At 38.2% G+C, this 22,721-nt stretch overlaps 1 protein-coding gene across 8 annotated transcripts in view; it reads left to right on the forward strand.

Moving 5' to 3' along the window:
- Window positions 1–1,008: 1,008 nt before the first annotated feature.
- The window catches only part of RBM26 (RNA binding motif protein 26), a 57,954-nt gene continuing 36,241 nt past the window's right edge, over window positions 1,009–22,721 (forward strand). For 5 of the 8 annotated variants that reach the window (XM_075045982.1, XM_075045985.1, XM_075045988.1 and 2 more), the window contains exons 1-7: window positions 1,009–1,467; window positions 14,763–14,881; window positions 15,330–15,466; window positions 16,299–16,387; window positions 16,995–17,233; window positions 19,057–19,317; window positions 21,885–22,124. In XM_075045982.1, coding sequence (XP_074902083.1) covers window positions 1,397–1,467; window positions 14,763–14,881; window positions 15,330–15,466; window positions 16,299–16,387; window positions 16,995–17,233; window positions 19,057–19,317; window positions 21,885–22,124 — 1,156 coding nt within the window. In that variant the 5' untranslated portion in view covers window positions 1,009–1,396. The remainder of the gene's footprint in view (window positions 1,468–14,762; window positions 14,882–15,329; window positions 15,467–16,298; window positions 16,388–16,994; window positions 17,234–19,056; window positions 19,318–21,884; window positions 22,125–22,721) is intronic. The other 3 variants (XM_075045983.1, XM_075045986.1, XM_075045987.1) reach the window with 1 other exon arrangement.

A 22,721-nucleotide genomic window follows, 5' to 3' on the forward strand; every position in this document is an offset into this window, starting at 1 on the left:
TGCTATTATCCCGACTCTGCATGACAAAGGTAGGACTTCAGGATGCTCATAAATTGACAGGTCAGCCAAGACCACGGTTGCTGTCTCATCTAAGTCAATTACCTGTTCCTCTCTGAGAAAACCAGGCAGGCAGCTTGAGAGTCATGCACTCTGCCCTGCAAAAGGCAGAGTCAACAATTTCCTTGAAATACTCGCCTTTGTTCATTGACTGTGCAAAACATGAGCTCAGATGAGATGCCGGTCTTTTGGAAGCCCACCAAACTGACCGAAGTACATTCAACACAGACATTTTCTTTCAGCTCTCAGTTAATCCAAAGTACCAGCGAAAGCAGTAGCATATGTTAACTTTTCATGGGAAGGCCCCACACTGGCGGGCACCGGTTCTGAGGGGGCCAGTCTGTGGGCCCCCACTGCCATCGCCTCTGGGGGTGACCGATTAGCCGTGTGGGCTCAGCTCCTCCGCCAGGTCCATGCTGCGGGGCCTGAATGGGCCAGGGAACCGCCACAGGCAGCTCGGTCCCAGCACCCGCCGGCCCACGGCAGCGCCCCGCCCCACCCCACCCCACCCCACGCGGGGCCAATGTCGGCAAGACACAGGACCTCGCTGCCAACTCCCCTGTTTTCACAGAATTTTTTTTACTCCGACCTTTTTTTTTAAAAAAGAAAAAAAAAATTTTTCTGTCAGTGGCAGACATCTATGGGAGTTCGCACCACGGGGGAGGGAGCACTCGCCACGCCTCCCTTTCTGCTTCTGCAGGGCGCGTTCCCTCACTAACGCCGCCTCCCACCCGGGCGACCGCTCTCCCCTCACGGGAGGTCGGCACGAACGCGCTCCCGTGCGCCGCCACAGGCCGCACGTCACCAACGCCAACGCCCCGCCCGGCCCCGCCTCCCGGCAGCCCCCGCGCACCGCCCGTCCTCGCGAGACTCCTTATTCTCGCGACAGCGGGGCGCCGCCATCTTACCTGCTCGCCCGCTCGCTCCGTCTGGCTCTGCGGCTAAGGGGAGCTGGGGGGGGCGGTGCGTTTCGGAGCCGCGCTCGGGGCCCCCGCTGCTCGTCGGGCCCGTCGGCCGCGCTGCCCTCCGCCCGCCCCTGAGGCGGGAGGTGGGGGGGAACTGCGGAGCGGCCGGACCGCGCTCCCCGGCCGAGGAGCGGCGAGAGCGGGGCCCGCAGGGAGCAGCCGCTGCTCGGCTGGTTCCGCCCCCTTCGTGGCGCTGGGCCTCCGGCCCCTGCCAGGCGGCCTCTGCCGAACCGGGAGGCGGCCGCGGCCTCGGCGGGTGAGGGGAAGCGCGGCGGGAGCCGGGGTGCCGGCCGGCGGGGCGGCGCGGACCCCGCCGCCGCCGTTGTTGTTGCTGCTGCTGCTGCCGGGGAGGCGGGGGGCCCGGGCCGCTCTGGATGGTGGTTAAAATGATCATAGAAAACTTCGAGGCGCTGAAATCCTGGCTCAGCAAAACCTTGGAGCCCATGTGAGTAGCCGCGACCCTTCCTCTCTCTCCCGCCCCCTCCAAAATAAACCTTCTTTGGGAGAAGACGGGGATCCTCAGGGGAGGGGAACGCTGCGCCGGAGAGGCCCCTGAGGGCACTGCGGGAGATGCCCTCCCAGCGCCCTTCGCGGCCGGCCGGCTCTTGCGGGGGCCTGCGTCGTTCCCCCGCTCTCCCGGCGCCGTCCTCGGCTGGGAGATAGGACCGTCTTCCTCCGGAGGATGCAGCTTCCCCCCCTAGCGACCGTGTTCGCCTTTCCCTTTGTACCCCGGGGTAAGCGGGAGGTAATGTGCTGCCTGTGCAGCTCACTGTTCCCTACTCTCAGCCCCCGTAGAGGCCGGGTTAATAACCACGGCCTGCCGCCCTGTCCAGTGACCTTCTCTCGGAGAGCTCAGGTGCCACCGAGACGTTTTCCGGCATCCTGGGACCTTCCCAGTATCATTTTCCATAGACTTGTCGCACATCCTTCTCGGTTGTTTTGAATATTTGACGCTCTGCTGTTTCCCTCCCCCTGAATAAAAATTGCATCAGTAGCGCGCTTGGGAGTAGGAGCCCCAGAGAGTGATTTGCCTGTTTGTGAATACCTGCTTGGCCTCTAATCATAGCAGTCATGTGAGTAATTGGGGTTCTTCTGCAAAGAGTCCATGTCTTCCTTCTCTGAATGATGAACTGAGATGTGAACTTGGTTTTAAAGGTTTCGTCTTCTGGAAGTATGGTGTCTATAGACTTTTAGATCAAAGCATGCACTTGACTTATCATTCTGAAACACCATTTTAACATGTCTGAATTAAATTATTGGAGCTTGATTTGAGTCAATGGAACTAGAACTTATAAGTTAATTCTAGTGTTAACTTGCTTTTGAGGTGTTTGGCCACTGTTGGTTTTACGCTGATGCTGTCAAATGGGAGAGGAAAAAAAAAAAGTCTGCTTTATGGTTTCCATAGTCAATAGTTAAGTATATCTATGTACATGTATAGTGTATATGGCTTATGCTGACATAACCTGAAAAAGTTATAAAATGCTGGGTCATTTTTAGGAGAGCTTCAGTTGTGTTTTTTGGGGGGTGGGTGCAGTGTCCTTTTTTTCCATAGCACCTAATCCAAACCACACTGAAATAGATGAGTCTTGAACTTAATTTCAGTGGACTTTGAATTAGGCCTGCAGCAAATTATGCTGAGTGCCTTTATACAAAGGTTTGATCCTTAAGACTGTGGTAGGATTTTTTTTTTTTTTCCTTAACTACATCATCTTGTAAAGGTGTAGTTTTGGGAAGGTGAATTCATTGTCCTCTTGGGTCAACATAAGGTAATATTAGAATAACAGAGCACATTGGTAAGGTAGTATTAGAATAACAAAGCACATTGTGCTCTGTGGTAATAGATCCAGCTAGTCCTCTGGTGCAGAATGCTCCCTGTTAGTCTCTGGGTGCTGTCTTGCATGAATACTCTGTTGATGCCAATCAGCAGTTTGATATCAGTAGAGTGTGCTGGTCAGGAGGCTTGAAACAGACAATGTTTAACTTTGGAAGATCTTGTAATTTCCAAAATACATGTTGGTAATTTGAAATGATAAATCATACACACTTACCTCTCAGTTGGTGCGCAGCTGGAGATTGATATGTTAGTTTCAAACAGTTTACAAAGAGCATTTTTAAATTCTGTGAAATCTGAAACTGGAAGTCCACTAGTGGCATGTACAGGAGTGCTTCAGTTGGCTTCAAAATCCCTTTATTGAGTAAATACATTAGGTTCTTTGGATTTTGCAGATCTGTATCCAAAAATTCATTTATACAGTTTTTCTGCTCTTTCTTGAGTATTATGCATCAGGAGCTGAAGTTTAACTTTCATGAGTGAATAGTACAAGTTTCCTTTTCACAATATAAAAAGTATAGAAATTTTGCCAGATATTATTTAGGTAGAGGTCAGTATGGTTCCTCAGTCTTTCCCCTCAAGTTCCATTCACTGGTAATATGTAGTAGTAACTTCTTACTCTGGTAACAAACTCGAGTTGTTCCATGTTTCTCTGTTTGAATATTGAACTGTGATATCTGCTAGTGATAGTCAGCAGTTAAAGGGTGAAACTAGGATTTTCAGCTTTTGTGATCAGTGCAAGTTTCTGCTTTTTAGCACTAAAAGGACCAACGTGTTTCTGTTAAGTTAAATGTGGTGTGTGAGCAGTTCAAATGTGGTTCTCATGCTGGAAAACTATGTCGTGGGGTAGAGAATTGCTGACCTGGAGGATGTTTCGTTTTCCGAATTTTTTAGCTTTGGGAGAAAGCAAGCCAGCAGGGACTGTTAAACTCAACTGTCATTCAACAGTTTTGTGCAGAGTCCTGTGTAGCTGCATTATTCCAATAAATGTTGGAATTGGTGGAGAAGTATTGTCATTTCCTAGCAGTCAGATACTCTTGGGGCTGCTTCTGATCTTAGCTATCTGAAATGTGTGCCTACAACCATAGCTCCTGGCTGTATGGAAATTATAGTGTGCAGTTACTTCTAAAGAACTTGCTTCTAAAGCCCTAACTGCTGTTGGTGTAGTAGTAGTACAATGAGGCCCTACGTGCTGGTCGTTTGGAAGTGTTACCATAGCCTGAAAAGAATTTTTGACTTGTCTTTTCTTTTTAATGAAACAAAAAATTGTGCCAGCTGTTTTTGTGTCATAGCTCTTTCAGAAATCTTTAGCTGCAAGATAGGCAGCTGAATTTCCTAACTAGCCTAAGGAAGACATCACTGTATTAGATCATTATGGAGGTGTTGTCTCGGTAGTCTTAAGGGGAGAAGTGCACTTTAAAGAAGTTACATAAATAAATTTTATACACACGTGTATAGGTCTATATTTATGTGCTAGTTATCTAGAGCTGAGTAGTTAGAACATGCTTTATTTTCCAAGTTGCCTGTTTCCAAGTAGCTAGCAGTTTTTAATCATGATGTATAGCTTGCTCCAAAGCCTGTAACATCCATATTTGAGAAACATAATGTTTCAGAACTAGAAGATAGCAATATCCATAAATATAATTTCATTTCATCATGAATTTTTATCTTTAAACTATTTTAAAGCATTAGCAAAAATGCTAACTTTTTAATGTAATGAAATGTGTGTTTGTTTAATTGTATGGACTGGACATCATTTGGTTGTTGGATTGCTTGCACATGGTGCCTCTGGGAAACACTGTTCATAGACAAGAATGTTTGGAACAGAGGGATGATAGAGGATTTAAGTTTTGGAATTTTTTGTTTGTTTGTGGTGGGTTGTTGGGGGTTTTGTTTGTTTGTTTGTTTTGGACTGCTCTAATGCCTTTGGCAAAGTCTTGGTGATCCTCCATACAAACACTGCTTATGTGAGTTTATCTTGTTGCAGTGAGGCAGAAACTGCAAATGTTACCATGCTGGAGCATTTACACAGTCCAGCTCTGCTTGAAGGGTGGTAGTTCTCTAGTAACTTTCTGCAGTTCTCCAAAGAGAGGCTGCTTTTGTGGTTTTGGAAGTAACTCTTTGAGTAGGTCAGTTTCATGTACAGAGAATTGCTAAATATGCACACAGAACCACTACAGATACAGCTATGTGAATGTAGTACCAGTGTAAACAAAGTGGCAAGAGTATTTTTTTGTGCTGTGGCTGCTCTGTATTTGACTAGAGTTATCTTTTATATGTTCAACTTCAGTCAGCTCTACAAAGAAGGCATTTGTCAACAGTCATCTTTGTTGCTTGCAGACAGCGGTATGCTTAGTTTCTAGTGTTATACACATTTTCTTATCCATGGCATGGCTCCTGTAAAGTGTTTGAAAGTAATGTTAAACTTGGACTATAACCTTGTGTCTGTCACTTCTAAACTCTGTACTAATGAGGTCCTCACTGAGCCGTATTTATTGTGATGGGTTTCTTTGCTGCTAGTCCATTCCAGATCCTATATAAATTGTGTATATAATCCTTGCTGGAATATCAGGATCTGGATTGGCAAAGTTCCAAGTAGGGATGTCTTTTTTTCATTTTTTCCTTGAATTTGTTTGAATCTCTACCTGTGAAAAAAATAAGCTCTTTTGTACTAATGCTGCACTGACCATTTTGCCTTGTAAGACATTGTAGTGTTCTCCCCTTTGCCCTAATTCTTTACAGTGGAAAATTTTCTTGGTTTTAATTACTTTGTATAAAAGAAATATAATTACAAAGTAAAAAATTTAAAAAAATAATTAAATCTTCCACTGGCCCAATTACATCTTGATTAAGGCTCCCATATCTAATTTTTTCCACTTTGCTGTATTTATATTTTTATGAAGGTTTGTCCATGTACTAAATCAGACTTGCAAGGAAGACTAAAAAATACCTAAAACAATGTTTATGCAGTATTTAAGCATACCTCATTAAAAGGGAAAGGATTTTTGGATTGGTTAATTCTGTAAGTGATCGTGCTGTTGTAACTACTTATGTCAGAGGGAATAAAATCCAAATTGTTTAAGAATATTTTGACTATATTTATCATTCAAATATTTTATGGCAAACAGTAAGTATGTTCTGGTGTTCAGTTATGCATTCACTGTTCTGTTTTTGTTTTTCATGCTTTTCAACCTTTCTTTGTTAAATCTCATAATATTTTTTGGCTGTTTGGATCTTTGCTTCATTGTTAATACATTACTGATTAGTTGTCTTCACCCAGTTATTTAAGAAAGGTAGTGAATAAAAAAGATTTAAGGAATATGGTAATAAACCAAGATACTGAAAGAACAGAAATAAGTTAAAGTGCAAAACTTTGGTATTCCATTCCACATACATGTGACACACCATCCTACCAATAACAGTCATTGGCCCACCAGGAGTTTTCACTCTCGTTTCCCGTGAAACTTCCTAAGAAGTTCAAAAGCAATAGATGTTTCTCTGCATTTAATTTTGTTAACACTTTACATTAGGCTATTTGTAACTAAGGTAAATAAAGCACAAATACACATCATTGGTATGTCACTCTCTTAACACTAGTGAAGCTGCTCTTCTACATCTATTATGAAACTTGATGGTTTGTTCACCTGACTCATGGAGAGCTGCTGTGTTTGAGAAATCTAGGTTCCTAGCTTAGAGTGCTGATAGTGCTAAGCTTCTGTGTAAAAATACTGTGACAGAATTAAAGTATCAATATTATAAGGTGTAGCTGAAAGCAGAATATGAAGAGGAGAAAATTATTCCTGTTACAGGAAACCTTTCTTGTTCTTATGCTGAGCATCAGCAGCGAAATGGAACCCCTTGGCTGCATCGCAAATCATAGAGATGCTATGATGATTTTTGCTTTCTGCATTGAATGTGTGTTGGACAACCAGCAAGCTGACAGCTGTTCTGCCTCATGAGAGCTGTCTTGAATCTAGAGGTGACATTTTAAGCTGCTGGTTATTGGTTGCAGCTATATAAACATGTCAGATCTGGGTATCGTGATAATTTAGAACTATTGTAATGACATCAGTAATTTATGTAACAGCATTGGAGGCTGTTGCATTACTCAGTGTATTTCTAGTAAGTACTATTAAAGAGTTAATGAAAGTGGTCCTTCTCATCTACAGTAGTGTCTCAAGGTAAAAGTGGGATCTTGCTGAATTAGTCTGTCATTCATTTTACTTATTGAACACTGTAGGTTTTTATAATTTTTTTTTTTAGTAGCAGCACAACAGAATGGTACAGCTGTCTAAATTAGACTAGCTGCTCTGCCCAATATGCAGTGGACATTTTTTTGCACCCACACAGCCCTGCAAATATGAAGCATGTCTCAGCCTTCAAACATAACCACCTTGGTTAATGTCAGGAACTGAGCAGTATTCTAGGGAAGTATAAATACTAATCTTTAGGCAGCAAAACTAGACTCTGAAATTTAGGTTGTAAATTCTCAGGATCAGAGTATGACAAATAACATGCACCTACATGTTATTTCCTTTACAGAACGATCACTTACTGCCTGGAGGACTTCAGACGTGCTTTTGCGGTTTCAATGTATTGTGGTAGTTTAAATTTTTCAAGGAACTAGTTTCAGGACTTGCAGCACCTTCTTGGTCTGTACATTCATTTTAAAAAATGAGAAAGAAACCCCTCATGTAGTTTCTTTTAACATCTTAAAAAAGTAGTGTATGTGCACTAGCTGTCTCCAAATTGAAGTCTAGATTGAGGGTCTTTGCATTAGCTTGAAAAAAATCGATAAAATACATCTGAAATGAACAAGTAGTGTTTTTGTTACAAGGAAACTTTATGGAAGCTTCTGTTCTGTCCTCTCTCCTCTCCCTCCCCCAAGCACACTTTTTCTCTCTTAAGAGAGTAACCATGTTCATTTTGTGAAAACTGTCGGATAACAGTTTGACAGCTTCATCATGGGAATTTCTCCCCCCCCCCAGCCCCCAGCTGGCAAAAGGGTTATGTACTCTACAGTTAAACACTACATATATATATCTCCCTTTGGGAATGTTCATACATTTTCCAAACATTTTCACCAGACGGTAGACTTTGTGTAGAAGAGTGTGCATTAAGTTATGTTGCTAAAAAGCATAAAAAAATCAAATTAATTTTCTATGTAATGGTTGCGTTGCTGTCTAATAACGGTAAAATTTAAGCAGCAGTTTGTTTTGCCATGCCAGTGAGATTTTTAGCAAAACAAAGGATTATCCACTTGTTAAACTGATTTCTGTGGTGTTTACTACAGCACCATAGTACCAGGTCTGCACCAAACACTATAAATACTACTTTAAAAAAAAACAATGGCCAGAAGTAATTACTCTTTTAAGGCTTCAGTTCAAAGTGGCTACTTTGCTTATTAAGAACTGACTTAAATGATGAATTGCAGTATGAGGAACTTCATAGCACTGGAGATGTGTGCTTTTTCTGAGAGGATAGTATCTGGGTTTAGATATTTCAGACCTTTCCTCCAGCTAATTAGTTGATAATTTAAAAGGCTTCAGCCTGGTATATATGTAGGAAACCTAGAATATGTATCTGTACTCATTCTGTGCTTTGTCATGTTGGAAAACGTTACTTGAGTAAGCCAGACTGGAGTAAGATAGGCAACATAAATAAGCTATTTAAATATGTGAATTTTTCAGATACATTATCAACTTCACAACTATCATTCTTGAGTCAGCTTGCAATTTTTTAATTCCTTGCATTTCTTCTTCCTTCTCTTGTTTTAAGAATTCATCAGGTGGGTTGTTTTTTTGTTTTGGGGGGGTTTTTTTGGTTGTTTTTTTTTTTTCTGTCAGTGTGAGTATTTGAACAGGAGTCCTAGTGGCCTTATATTCAATATTTGCTTGATGGAGAGTTCAGGGCTCTATTGGGGAGACCTGCCCAAAGTTCTCAGTTGATAGTGGAATTATTTAGTCCAACAGAGACTTTCAGATCTGCCTTCCCTTTTGATACCTTTTACATTAAAAATACTCGAATAAACAGCATGTTTTGCCTTTCGTTTGAATATGTATTTTTGTACTGATGCTTAAACACGTTCTTAGGCACTAACCTGGCAAAATATCTCCTCATCATACTGTATGCAAAGTTTGTGTTTATTCTCTCTTAAGGCTTGAGAGGTATTTACTGTATGCTTCTACTCAATATCTTTTAAAATGCTTCTTCTGCAATATTTATGTACAAAGGTATCTTGCTGGTTTAGCTTATCTGCCTTTCTGAATTACTTTTAGCTATTTTGGAAAAGTCTTCCTAAGTCTGTATAAGCTCAGGTGTTAATAAGGGGGATTGTATGTACTGCTACAGCAGTAACATTTCTTTTTCAAACAACTTTAGTATGTATTCCACATCTACTGCATTTGTAAGTTAAGGCTGATGCCTGTAATTGCATGGTGATTATAAAAATCAAAGTGGGTTCTCAGAGCATATTTAGTATTTTATATTTTAAAATATGTAAATCTGAGTATTGCAAATGGATAGATTGAGTGGTGTTTAATGAATTGCAAAGTAATTAAATAAAAAACCCCAACTGTACAGAGAAGTGAGTCCTTTTCAGCCAAATTACTTTCCCCTTCTCAAACATTATTAAAAAAAAAAAACATATTTAAGACTTAAATTTAACAACTTCAGCTTTCCTCTTCTGCTTTATTTTCTTTATTTGAAATGGTAATTTAAAATAATGACTGCAAAACCAGATGGGATCAGGAACAAAGGATTTTGAACTTTTCTGTGAGGTTTGTTGCAGTTGTGAACTCTTGCTCCTGCAATTGAACAAAATATTTGATTGGGTGTTACTTTCCTTTTTGAAGGTTTTCTTTGGTGGTGAGCAGTTGGAGCTATCCAGATCATTCTGTGAAGAACATGTAGAGCTCTAGCAAAAGAATTCTTCTATCTATGCCTGTATATTAAATACTGTTTATAAAAGCAGAATTACAAGAGCAATATCCCTTGTTTAATGTAGAGCAGTAGACACTGCATAGTCTCTGACTAATACAGTACAGACTCTGCAAAAAAGCAGTACTAGAGGTAAAAGCATTTAGCATTACCAATTAGGATCATATATTCAGAAAGTGGATGTAAGAAAACATGCTGTGGTGTTTAATTGTAGCAGGAATTGGGATGTACTTGCTGCAGTGGAAGTGAGTTCAGATTACTTGTGCCAACTGGTTTTTGTTTGTTTGTTAAAGAAAACATGAAAGAGAAAACAAGAGGAGAAATTTATGTGATTACTGATGCTTATCACTGCTTGCAGCACATGCCTACAAAAAGTTGAGGGGATGTAGGTATGGGATTCAAAGTTGAGAATTGTTGTTTTACATGTTTCAATGCAGGTGAACGTTTTTCTAATAGCCAAATTTTAGCATAAGAATGAAGTTATGTCTAAACTTCTGTCACACTTCTAACACACAGATTCCATTTATGCTCAGGTCTGTGATGTACCTCACCATGTTCAAGTTAAGCTGAGGTTTCAAACCTGTATCTAACAACTGAAAATGTGTATCATTCATTGAACACTAGAATTGAAATATAAATTTATTTTTAAATTTGAATGCAGCTTAGACTATTTGAAATGTGTAGGTGGTATTCTGATTTTTCTCATTTTTCTGAATTGTCAGTTAAAGGCCTTTTTCTATTAATCTTATAATCTGCAAGAATAAAGCGTGATATGTACTGTGTAAGTCCTTGTGCTACACAGTATATTTTGCTGCTATCAGCATGGATGCCTCCTGCTTTTTTTAAACTGATATCACTTAATAAAACAATGCCAACTACAGGAGTGTAAAATACAGCGAGGTTTAGAAAAAACTGATAAAGCTAGCTCAAAATGGGTGAAAAAGCTATGTACGTACAACAAAGATAAAGCAAGCATATTCCATATTATTCACACAAAAAGGCTACTATTCTGTAAGAAAATACTGTCAAGCGAGAGAACATAAGAACTTGTTTATCAGAAGAACTCGAGGCCCCTATAATTCAAACCAGCGGATTTTGACTAAATCAAAGGATGGAGAATTTATACACAACGTTTCAGAACTTGATTTGAATGAAAAAGTGGAAAGGAATTGCTTTAAAAAAAGCAGCTGTCCCCAAAGCCATTAACGATAATATCCAGAACTCTAATGGCTATATAGAACAGAAATTTTCAGGCAGGCCTCCTGTATACACAGTTCTATGAAGTTTAAATTTCTTTTTTACTTCATGAGACCAGTTACTCCTTTATACCACTGCTTCAGGTTGCTAGCAATTGAATTTTAGCATCATCTTTAAAAAAAAAAAAGGGGGGGGGGGGCAAAGCATTTTGTAAGAGTCTGAAAAGCGGTAAAAGACCAGACTGTAAGCTTGTTAAATCTATCTAAAATCCTAGCTACAGAAACAAGCATGGTCTTCACAATAGTGTGGAGAAAACAGATCAGTTTGTGGTTTTTTTCACGCTTTGAACAGCAAATATAGAAGAGGAGACTTCTGTTTCTAGTTGGTACATAAAAAAGGAAGTCAACCTTTGGCTGTGTAAAGATCATTTGCAGTTTAATTTTAAAAAGTGAAAAGAAATCACATAAAATCATACTATCAATTTACAAAAACGTTGTCTTCATCTCACTCTACCACAAAATGCATTGTATTCATTATTGCTTAATTAGCATCAGTTGAAGTAATTCGTCTGTTAGTATTTCTCAAAAACCAGTATTTGTTGAAAAGCCAAAATAAAGACAGGGTTTTACCTTGAAAGCATGTAAGTTCTTCCTGTTGGGTATAGCGGAATTTCGACACTTACATATTGAATAATAATAATAATAGAGTTCAGTACAATTGTTTTGCATTGTTCATATGTGGTTGTATCATATACAGAGTGATAAATTACAGTGCCACAGGAAAAAATGAATTTATGTTTTCGAAATTAAAAATACATTTATGTACATTTTTATTGAGGATATTTTCTTTAGAGTATCTTGGAGTTGGGTGGATGGATTCAAATTCTAAGGTCATTCCAGGGTGGACAGCATTGCTAAGATTTCCAAAATCATCATGGTGGAGAGGGGTGAAAGCACTAATTGTTTGTTATTTTTAAACAGTTTTCTTTGGGTTTGGGGGTTTTGTTTTAGTTTTTTTTGTTACACCTTCTGGAGTCTAGGTGGCTTTCCAGACAAGATTTTCCATTTTCTACCCTGCTCGTGAGAGAGGAATTACTTTGAAGTGAATATGAAGTTGTCGTAGAGTCACTGCTGTAGGAGCTGGAGAATTAAAGTACATTGCAATAGCTAACAGCAGTGGGTTTTAACTTCTAGACTGACTTGTTTTTTCTTTTTTTTTTGTTCCCTTGCTAAATTTTGAGTGCACATGTTGTCATTTAAATCAGTTATAGCAGATTTTGAACAGTGACAGCTGACTGTATTATCAGATGAGAACCACATTTATGGAAATTGAAATAAAAAAATTCAGCTTGTAATGTTTTACCTGATTTTTGCGGAGAATAGAAAGGAGAAGAAAAGAATTGAGGATTATCATGTGAAAATTGTCATCCCCCCCCCCCCCAATTGTTTTCCTGTTATGACTATAGATAGATAATATGAAAATAGCACACTAATTTTCCGAGGCATGATTCAGCTTGAAACTGGGAGAGGACTGAATATGTCCTGTAGTGACATCAAAGTTGCATTAAGGAACAGTAAAAAAAAAAAATTAAAAAAAAAAAAAAAATTTGCAAATTCGAGCATTGAGAAGTTAGGAAATGCTGGCCTTAGGGCCTCCTCATTGCAGCCTAGGATGAACACTCTGTTCAATATCAGGCTTTCAGATAATCTGCTTGGATGATGTGCTCAGGTGCTAGCAGTGTAAAATGGACCATGCAGTCCTACCGCTCCCACTTGTAGGAGGTTATGTGCCTGCTTCCAAGATGACTTTGTGCTTGGACAGCATTTTATTCTGGATAAAGAATTGTTAAATCTGAACAGGGGCAAACCAGATACAACAGTTGAAGGAAAACATTTCTGCGTTTTCCATTGGTGTGCTGTCTGTTTTTCAATTAACAGTATTTAGTTGCATTTTGTCGGTTTAGTGTGTGTGGGTTCTTCTGGAATGTAAACTGATTGTGAACTCCCATCTTCTGTGTCTATAAATAATGCAGACTAATACAGAATACTGTGGTACGTCCCCTAGCAGCTCAAGTTGCTTTTACAGCATGAAATTCTGCTATTGCCTGCTTTCTAGAGGATGCTGAGTTATGTTTGAAGCTCTGACCTTTAACTTCAGAGCACTCTGTGCTGGGTGCAGGCTATCCAGAAGATCTCCTGAGGATAGATGCTGACAGATCTGCTTCTTTTGCTTAGTGGATATGTTTGCACCAAGGATGTTGTTTGCTGTGCAGGAGATAGTTTATTCGGGGAGAGGAATTAGGTAGTGTGATATGGTGATGGATTTTGTTTCTTCTGCCTGGTGTCTAAAATACATGTGATTTAAATGATCAACATTCAGATTTACAATTAAGCTTCAGCATTGAAATTCCATCTGTTTTATTGTGGAAGAGGTTGGGAACTGCTGTTTTATTCCTCTGTTGTGACTAGTGGACTTCTGTGCTAGAACAGTATTTGTGTGATACTCTTATTCAGTGCAACTCCCTGACCATGGTTTAATTTTACTTATTTCTCAGTTATTTTTGCTAGAGAGAATGTACAGTTAGGATGTATCAGTGCACTTCTTTTTTCCTCGTTGTAGTTCTTTAAAACACTAGTATTAACTTTGATCACCACCCGAACAAGCCAGCTGTCTGAATGACATGACCAGTGTGCACATGTTAAATCCTGCCTGGTTTTGCGGGGTCTGAGGTCTTCCTTTGGTTTATGCTAAATAATGGGATTAAATTGTTTAAGAAGATGCCGCTGTTCTGCCTGATAAACCAATGTGGCACCATTTCATTAGTGACTGACCTTGAATTATGAAGCGTGAAATGTTTTTCTGCAGTATTCTCACTTGCTTTGGTGGGTTTTACTCTGTAACACCACTACAAAGTTCCTTGTAGATTACTATTCGTAAAACATTATAATAAAATTGTATCAGTTATATTAAATAACGTTCTACTTGATGTGGATATACAGCTTACTCCATTCTAAGTTCTTTGTTGATGTGCACGAGACCATCAGCTTCTACGCTGAAGTGCTCCATATTTAATTTTAGATGGAATTTAGATGTCTAAAATGGATAATGATCCCCTAAACTTCCCTTCATTGTCTGTGGACCTCTTATGGGGATTTCTGTGATAATAATATATGACTGCTTTTTCCTTAAGCTTTCGAAATTAAGATTTTTCAGTTAATCTGCTTTTTATGGTGTTCAGATGTAGGTAGTAATAAGATTCTTTAAAAATATATTTAAGACTCTCTGAGAGTCTGAATTTTTTTATAGCATAGATCACTTCTGCTGTATCACTGTATTAATTTTTAATTAGGTAGGTTGACTTTTCCCCATTAACAGTCACTCAGTATTACACTCAGAATTACTGATTTCATCATTGGGGAATTATGGAAATATTTGTTGTATTTGTAATTATTTTTAAGACTATTAGGCAGTTGAGGCTGTTTCATTCCAAATAGTTCATTCTAGTTTGCTATGAGGTGCTCCATGCAGTACTGTTGTGGAAATATTCTAGACACTTGCTTCTCTGGGGAAGAAGGGTGATACTTAGCAATCGTACATACCTGGACTCTGTCTTAGAAAATACCCCTGAGTGTTTTCCAGTTGCTTTGGTACGAAACGTTTTGGTCCTCTATATATATTGGTAGTACCAGTTTCAGACATTAATTTCTGTAATTAAATTGCTTCTATTTTTTTTTTACTATTTTGATTTTTTTTTTTAATTAATTTATTTGCAGATGTGATGCAGATCCATCTGCCCTAGCTAAATATGTTCTGGCTTTGGTAAAGAAGGATAAAAGTGAAAAGGAACTAAAGGCATTGTGTGTTGATCAGCTGGACGTATTTCTTCAGAAAGGTATGGTCTTTGTCATAACAATTAAGCTTGAGTGAAAAGTCTGTCTTGTTTAAGTCATTCAAACAATCTTTTACCATAGAATCATGCATTTGTCTCTTTATTAGCTTTGTTACTTTGAAATAAGTAATTCAACTTTACTGAAGTAATTTGTCTTAAAAAACAGGTATATAGCACAATATGCATATATTAGGTATATGTTTTGTATCTGTGGTATTCCTGGAAGAAAATTATGAATGTTAAGAGTTATTGCCAGAATTAGAAGTATTGGAGCTCTGCATATATTCCAGAAATATTCTTCCAGATGTTTTATTAAGAGACATTAAATAAGTTTGTTGTTCTAACTTTTTGGTGAACACTGATTTTGTTTTTTCTTTTTAATTATTTATTTTTAAAGCAAATATTAACTGAAGTTTTGAATAATGGATATTTGTACACACTTTACTTTTAGAAACTCAGATATTTGTGGAAAAACTGTTTGATGCTGTGAATACAAAAAGCTATCTACCTCCACCAGAACAGCCATCGTCAGGAAGCCTGAAAGTAGAATTTTTTCAGCACCAAGAAAAAGAGACAAAAAAAGAAGAGGTAGGCATTGATTTTATTTTAAATGTTTGTCTTTTTTTTTCATTCCTGTGGTTCGATTATGTGGTTCATAGTCCCAAAACAGCATTAAAATATGTCAGAAGATTTGTGCTGCACAATTTTCCTAAACATAAGTGGGTGCTTCAAAGGTGAACCAAAGTGGTTCTGACTAGGCAAATGTAAATTAAGTTATTGAGTAGTGTAGGAGTTGCAGTGCAACCTACATTAGTTCTTTGCTCAGGATTGCTGTTGTAATTATGCTGCCTTTTAATTCAGCATAAATCCAGGCTGCCATTCCAAATGGCAGTCCTCATTCCTCCAGCTGCTTAATCCAGATAACATCCTTATTCTGACACAAGTGTTTATGTTGTTCTTATGAGCCAGAAGAGTAGGTTTGTCCTTTTCAACAGCAGCCTAGGTTTGGCTGCATGAAAGTGTTTTAACTGAGATCTGAACCAGCTAATCTGCTGATGAAGAAAAGACCTTACTGTGTCAGTCGTTGAATATTCATGTCACTGAGTAGATCTGTCGCTGCACCTCAGTATGGATTTTTGTCCACCTGTAGCAAAAGCAGATGTATTTTTAGTGAAGCACAATAAGTATTGCTTATTCTGCTTTATTTTCTCTCAACCCATGCTTTGAATATTCCTAGAAATAGAAATCTTAATACATTATGAAGATTCTGTAATTGCATTAGATGCAAAAATGTTGTTTCAGTTCAATGTTACTGCTGACTTTGCTCAGCATTTTGAGTTTTTTGTTTTTATTTGATTGTGCAGAAGCCTCCATTATAGTGTACTCATGTTTTGATCTAATGTATATACTTTCAATTCAGATAGTTAAAGAGGAAGAGCGAGAAAAAAAGTTTTCTAGAAGATTAAATCACAGCCCTCCGCAGTCAAGTTCTCGCTACAGAGATACCAGGTAATAAATTTTGCTTAACCTCTTGTATTATATCAGTAATCAGATGGATTTGGATTTTTATGGTGTTACTAAATTAAATATTTTCTTTCTGTATGGTCACCTAATAAGCCTAAAACCAAGACTTTTATTGCTTTTATGCATATGTAGTTAAATGATGAGTATATAAGTGATAGTGTAAACTGTCCCTGAGTTGTGCACAACTATCACATTTGAGTTTTATGATTAATATTAATGTTGGATTTGCGGTTTATATTACAACACTTACTGTTCTCAGTATTGAGATTGAATTGTGATAATTCTAATTTAGAAGCCTTCCCTTCAGTAACTGTTATCTTTTTGGTGTTTCCAACTTGGAGAAGGTGCTGTATTGGGCAGAAACAGAATATTACATACGTTTTAAAATCTTGTGGATGGTAAAAGTAAAATGCATAAACCAAATAAAGAATTTTAGAAGTCTTCTGAGAAGAAAGGAAGGGCCACAGTTAGATTCCATTTGTAGCCTTTCTCTAATTTTCCATTGCCATTTCTTGAGGTTTTTAATGGTAGTTAAGGTTTTAAATTATGGCTTCATAATTCTTGTAATTAACTTACAAAATTACATGTTTAGAAGCCGTGATGAAAGGAAAAAAGATGAACGTTCTCGGAAGAGGGACTATGACCGAAATCCTCCCAGAAGAGATTCCTATAGGGATCGATATAACAGAAGAAGAGGGAGGAGTCGGAGCTACAGCAGGAGTCGAAGTAGAAGTTGGAGCAAAGAGAGATTGCGGGACCGGGACCGAGACCGGAGCAGAAGCCGGAGCAGAACACGAAGCAGAGGTACCAACAGTTGGTCTCTAAAATACGGTGAATGTTGCCTACAAAATTTAGACACTAAACTTAAAACACTATGTTCAAAATGTACCGAAATTTCTTCTGTTGTTTTTGTTTCTTTGTTCAAATTTAGCTTGGTTTTCTGTGGAAATAAGGCCTATGTGATTATGTTTTCAGTGCCTGTTTCCCTCTTTCCCTCCATTCTTCTCTAATACCTTTGACTGTGTTGGCTACTTTTAAGCAATGTTGTAAGAGAGGCAGAAAAATCAGAATTGATTGCATTTCATTAAGTTTTAGAAAACTCAGAATCTGGTTTGGGAAGATACAGAAATTAATACCCATGTATGGAGGTAGAACTGGCAGAAATTACCTGTTTGGCAGCAAATGACTTGTCAAGCAGAACAGTACAGCTCTGTTCTTTTTGTCTTGTCCCCTGCTTGGTGTCATAGGGAGGGGTTGAAATTATTACAGTAAATATTTGTATTTATTTACATATCTGTAGGACTTAAGGCTTCGGTACAGTAGTTTTTCAAATTAAACTTCTTTAAAAACAAAGCTGTTTATTCAGCTAAAAAGAATGCATTTTCCCCCAATAGTTGTTACTGAGAAATTGGAAGAGAGCATTGAGAGTCATTTTATATCTTTACTCTGTCTCAGACTAAGTAGAGGTAAAAGTAGTCTGGTTTAAGTCTGTGTATTATTTTTCTTTCTATAGAATGGGCTTTGGTAACTCAGCCTTAAAAGTAGGAATGCAGAGTTCCTGAAAATATGCGAACAGATATTTTCCAAACAACTTATGAACGACCAAGTTAAATGGCATGCAGCAGTTTAACTAAAACATTACAATGTGATTAAATTTTAATTTAAGGATTATTTTACATAAACTGCAATGGTAATACCTTATGGACAATATGTTATAGTGAAATCTTTGTTTCTTTTTCTAAGCACATTAAGAAAAGCCTGTTTTACTGACACTTACCTGCCATTTTAAGACATTTTTATTGAAGTTCCTTTAATGTGGGGTTATTTGAGTCTACCAACTTACCTCATGACAGAACTCTGCTGTCTTCATCTGGATACTTACTGTTTATTTGATGGTAATATTGCCAAATTAGTTTGTGTGTAATCAGAATAAAAGGTCACGTTACAGCTGTGTCTGTGCAGGAGTGCTCCACACCTATCAAGTACTATTATGTCTCCAGTCATGACAAAGCTTTGCATGTGATAAACATATGCATTTGCATGCAGATAAAATGAAGATAAACATGAAGATACAACAATAAGTGTCTTGAAACGTTAAAGATGTGTAACTTTTATAGTGTTTTCAAGTCATGTTTACCTTTTTCTTGCCCATTGCTTCCCTTTATTCAGAATAACATTCCATCTGAAGTTCTTAGAATATATGTATTACTACAGCTTGAAGTTAAATAGGGTTTCTGCTTTACTGTGGGTATAGCTGTTATTAAAATATCCCAGTGGCTGACTATGTACTTTTAAGATAATTATTTTTCTGATTAAACCTTTGGAATGTAGAATCATGGAGTAGCTGAGGTTGGAAGAGACCTGAAGGTCCTGTAGTCCAACACCCCTTCTCAAAGCAGATAAACTGGAGCAGGTTGCTCAGGACCCTGTCCAGTTGGGTTATAAATAACTCTGAGAGTGGAGACTTTACAGGTACTCTGGGCAACCTGTAGAACATTTCAATTATCTTTTTTATATTTTGAGTTGAATTGATGTGGAATAAAGATTACTTACAGAGGTTAGCGGCTGCTTCTGGTGAAAATGTGCAGAAGGAATCATCCAATAGAACTTTTTTTTTTTTTTTTTTTTTTTTTTTTTTTTTTTTTTTTTTACAGAAAGGGATTTAGGAAAGCCAAAATATGATATGGATAGAACAGATCCATTAGAGAACAATTATACTCCAGTTTCTTCTGTGACAAATATTTCATCCGGCCACTACCCAGTCCCTACACTGAGCAGCACTATTACTGTTATTGCTCCTGCTCATCATGGAAATAACACTACTGAAAGCTGGTCAGAGTTCCATGAAGAGCAGCTGGACCACAACTCCTATGGAAGACCTCCGCTGCCAAAGAAACGCTGTAGAGATTATGATGGTAAGTCTGTATTTTTTTTAATTGCTTCCTGCAGCTATGGTTGGCCCCTTTCTGAAAAGATTGCAGTAATTTTCCTTTCTTTTCCTTATCTTCTCTAAAGCTGTGGTTTTTCTATTACGCAATTCTTGAATGCAAAATTTATCCCACTTTCTATTAACTTAGCTTTTAGACAGCTTTCTTTATTAGTGTTTTTATAGGTTTTTTAGCTGCTAGAATTATTTTATATAGATGAAAATTAGTATATTTATATTAAAAAGTTATCCAAAAAATCAAATTTTACCCAGGTTTTCTGTCTTATGTTCAAGCCAAATACTGTATTTGATAGCTTTGGCCATGATTAGCACCTTACTGACCTCATCATTTTTTATTCCATCCTAAGAGATAATTTTTAACTAGAAAGGTCTAGAGCTGCAATTTCCCAGGCTCATGTTAACCCATTTTTTCCATGTAGGTGTTTCTTAAAATTGGGTGGGGTTTTGTGCTTATCTATGTCTTAAACATTTTGCATGTCGTGTGCCAAAATTCACACAAGAGGCTGCTGCAGTTGGCAGTGTCCTAGCTAAATTCAGCCAGTCATCCTGTTAGCTCAGAAGAGTTCAAATTTCCCCCTAAAGTTTTTTCTGAGTTGGTTTTTTGGAGGTTGCAGGGGAGGGGGTGGTGTTGCTGTTGTTGTGTACCACAATGATGAGTTTAAGATCTAGGCTGGTTTACATTCAGAACTCTGATTGTAATAGAATTGTTCTTTAAGTAAAGAAAATGGGAGGCTGAGCTCTCAAGCGTTGGCAGAGTTGTACTTGTGAAGAATAGCTTTGCCAGTATACGTCACAGTACTCTGGAACAAGTAGGGTTGTGAAAGTGTAGTTTTGTTTTGAAGTTTTCTAATGCATGCTGAGCTGCAGAACGTTCTGTCATGGTCTCCCACCACTACAGGTTTTTTAGAAAGGAACAAAACATGCAGGCTAGTATACTTTTGAAATAACATCTCCAGACATGACACTGGGTCTTTGTACCATCAACAGTCTGTCTTCTGTAGCAGCTTATTTCCAATTTCTGAGTATGAATCAAACAGTAATATGTTGGAAATCTGTGATACAGTTATCCTCAAATTTTTACTGGTGGCTTTTTTTTTTTCCCTACGTTTCTGACCGTTACTAAAATCTCTCAGTAGATGTCTCTTCCATTTGCTTTTCTCATGGCTGTTTGTGTCTTCTAAATTTACAAGCTCATCTGTCTCTTCAGTGGATAGTTGCTTCCAACATACTGTTCTTCCATTCTGCACTTTCATATTTTCTACTTGACCCTCTGCAGAACTTCTGTTTTTCCATACAATTTCAATTTATATGTTTTCTAACTCTTCCTGAAGATGAGGTAATACAGACTGCTTTTCAGCATCATGTTTTGAGGAATTTTATACTCAGCTTTCTTCCTATTTTACTGGAAGATGTTTTGAACTTTTCTGCCATATTGCACTGATTTGTATTGGGGTTTTTTTGTGGGGGCTGTTGCTAAACAGATAATCATAGAATGGTTTGGCTTGGAAGGGACCTTTAAAGGCCATCTAGTCCAACCCCCCTGCAGCAAGCAGGGCCATCTTCAACTAGATCAGGTTGCTCAGAGCCCCGTCCAACCTGACCTTGAATGTTTCCAGGGATGGAGCATCTGCCACCTCTCTGGGCAACCTGTGCCAGTGGTTCACCACCCTCATTGTAAAAAAATTCTGCCTTATGTCTAGTCTGAAACTACCCTCTTTTCATTTAAAACAATTACCCCTTGTCCTATCGCTACAGATGCTGCTAAAAAGTCTGTCCCCATCTTTCTCATAGGCCCCCTTTAAGTACTGAAAGGCTGCAATAAGGTCTCCCCAGAGTATTCTCTTCTCCAGGCTGAGCAACCCCAACTCTCTCAGCCTTTCCTCATAGGAGAGGTGTTCCATCTCTCTGATCATTTTGTGGCCCTCCTCTGGACCCACTCCAACGTTTTACTTGCATGTAAAAGAAAAGTGAATATATATTCATTTTTATTTATATGTGTGTATTTCATATTTAAATACATATGTATATATACACGTAGAGTACATATATATGTAAATAATATTTTTTGCTCTTAAATAATTGCATTAAACTATGGGAACATATTCTAATTCTTCGTGAAATAATTGCAAAAGAGAAAAAGGAATTGGAGTGAGTTTTGTCGTGTTGGAATTTTATAATATTAACTTCTAACGTTAATAGGGATTTCTCAGTCCCAGTTTCTGCATTTTTTACTTAGAAACACTTTATTCTTTGCTTTCAGAGTTTGTTACAATTCAGTGCAGAATTTAGTCTTCAAGAAAAAAAACCAACAACCTGTGTTTACTCTGGTAGAATGTCGCTGCAATCTTCCTATGTGCTGACTGTTAAAATAAAGTTAAATGGTCAATTTCATTTTCTGATATAAATTTCTGCTGGTGTGTGAAGCTTTTAATTTACAAACTGCTGCATTACACATAGAATATGTCATATTTACTCTGAATCAAACTACAGCTATTGAATACTAACAACAATTCTTTTTGGTTTTTGATGTTTCAGAAAAGGGTTTCTGTATGAGAGGAGACATGTGCCCTTTTGATCATGGAAGTGATCCAGTAGTGGTAGAAGACGTGAATCTTCCTGGCATTCTGCCTTTTCCAGCACAACCCCCTGTTGTCGAAGGACCACCTCCTCCTGGACTTCCTCCCCCTCCACCAATTCTGAGTCCTCCTCCTGTTAATCTTAGACCTCCAGTACCACCACCAGGCCCTTTACCACCTAGCCTTCCACCTGTAACAGGTAATTAAAAAAAGATTAAAACCCATTTTTGAGTAGAAGAGCCTGGATGTTACTTGGGTTGTACGCCGTGCAAAAAGCTGTTTTAAGAATGCCAACTATATTTAGAAAGTTGTACTATACTTTGCTATGGCATAGCTTACCCCCAAATTATTGGTTTTTATGGTAATTGTTGCAAAGTTGATTGTTGTAAAATTTCCATGTTAAATGTGAATCTTGAATATGGAATAATATTTTAATTGTGTTTAAGCAAAAGCATGGTGTGGCCAAACTCAGTTCCTTGAGTTTTATAGGAGTTGTCTGAAATCGACTACTGTTAGCGAAGAAGGGAAAACCCTGGAAACAGCCGATATTTGGCATTTCATTTGTAATAATAAAATTAAAGAGAATTCATGACCACATCAGATTTACACCTGAAAATGTCATTTGCGATTAATTTTGAAACTAAACTTTCAAAGTAACTAAGAAAAATTTTTTAGCTTGTTTACTCTTTCATTGGAAAGTTCTTTGACTCAAGCACTGAAAATTACATGGAGACTTGTGTGCTTGGCTCTCATTTATAAAATAGCAGTTTAGTATTCAGTTCCCTTGTGTTGTTCA

This window comes from Buteo buteo, chromosome 14 (genome assembly GCF_964188355.1).
Source record: "Buteo buteo chromosome 14, bButBut1.hap1.1, whole genome shotgun sequence".
Lineage (NCBI taxonomy): Eukaryota > Metazoa > Chordata > Aves > Accipitriformes > Accipitridae > Buteo > Buteo buteo.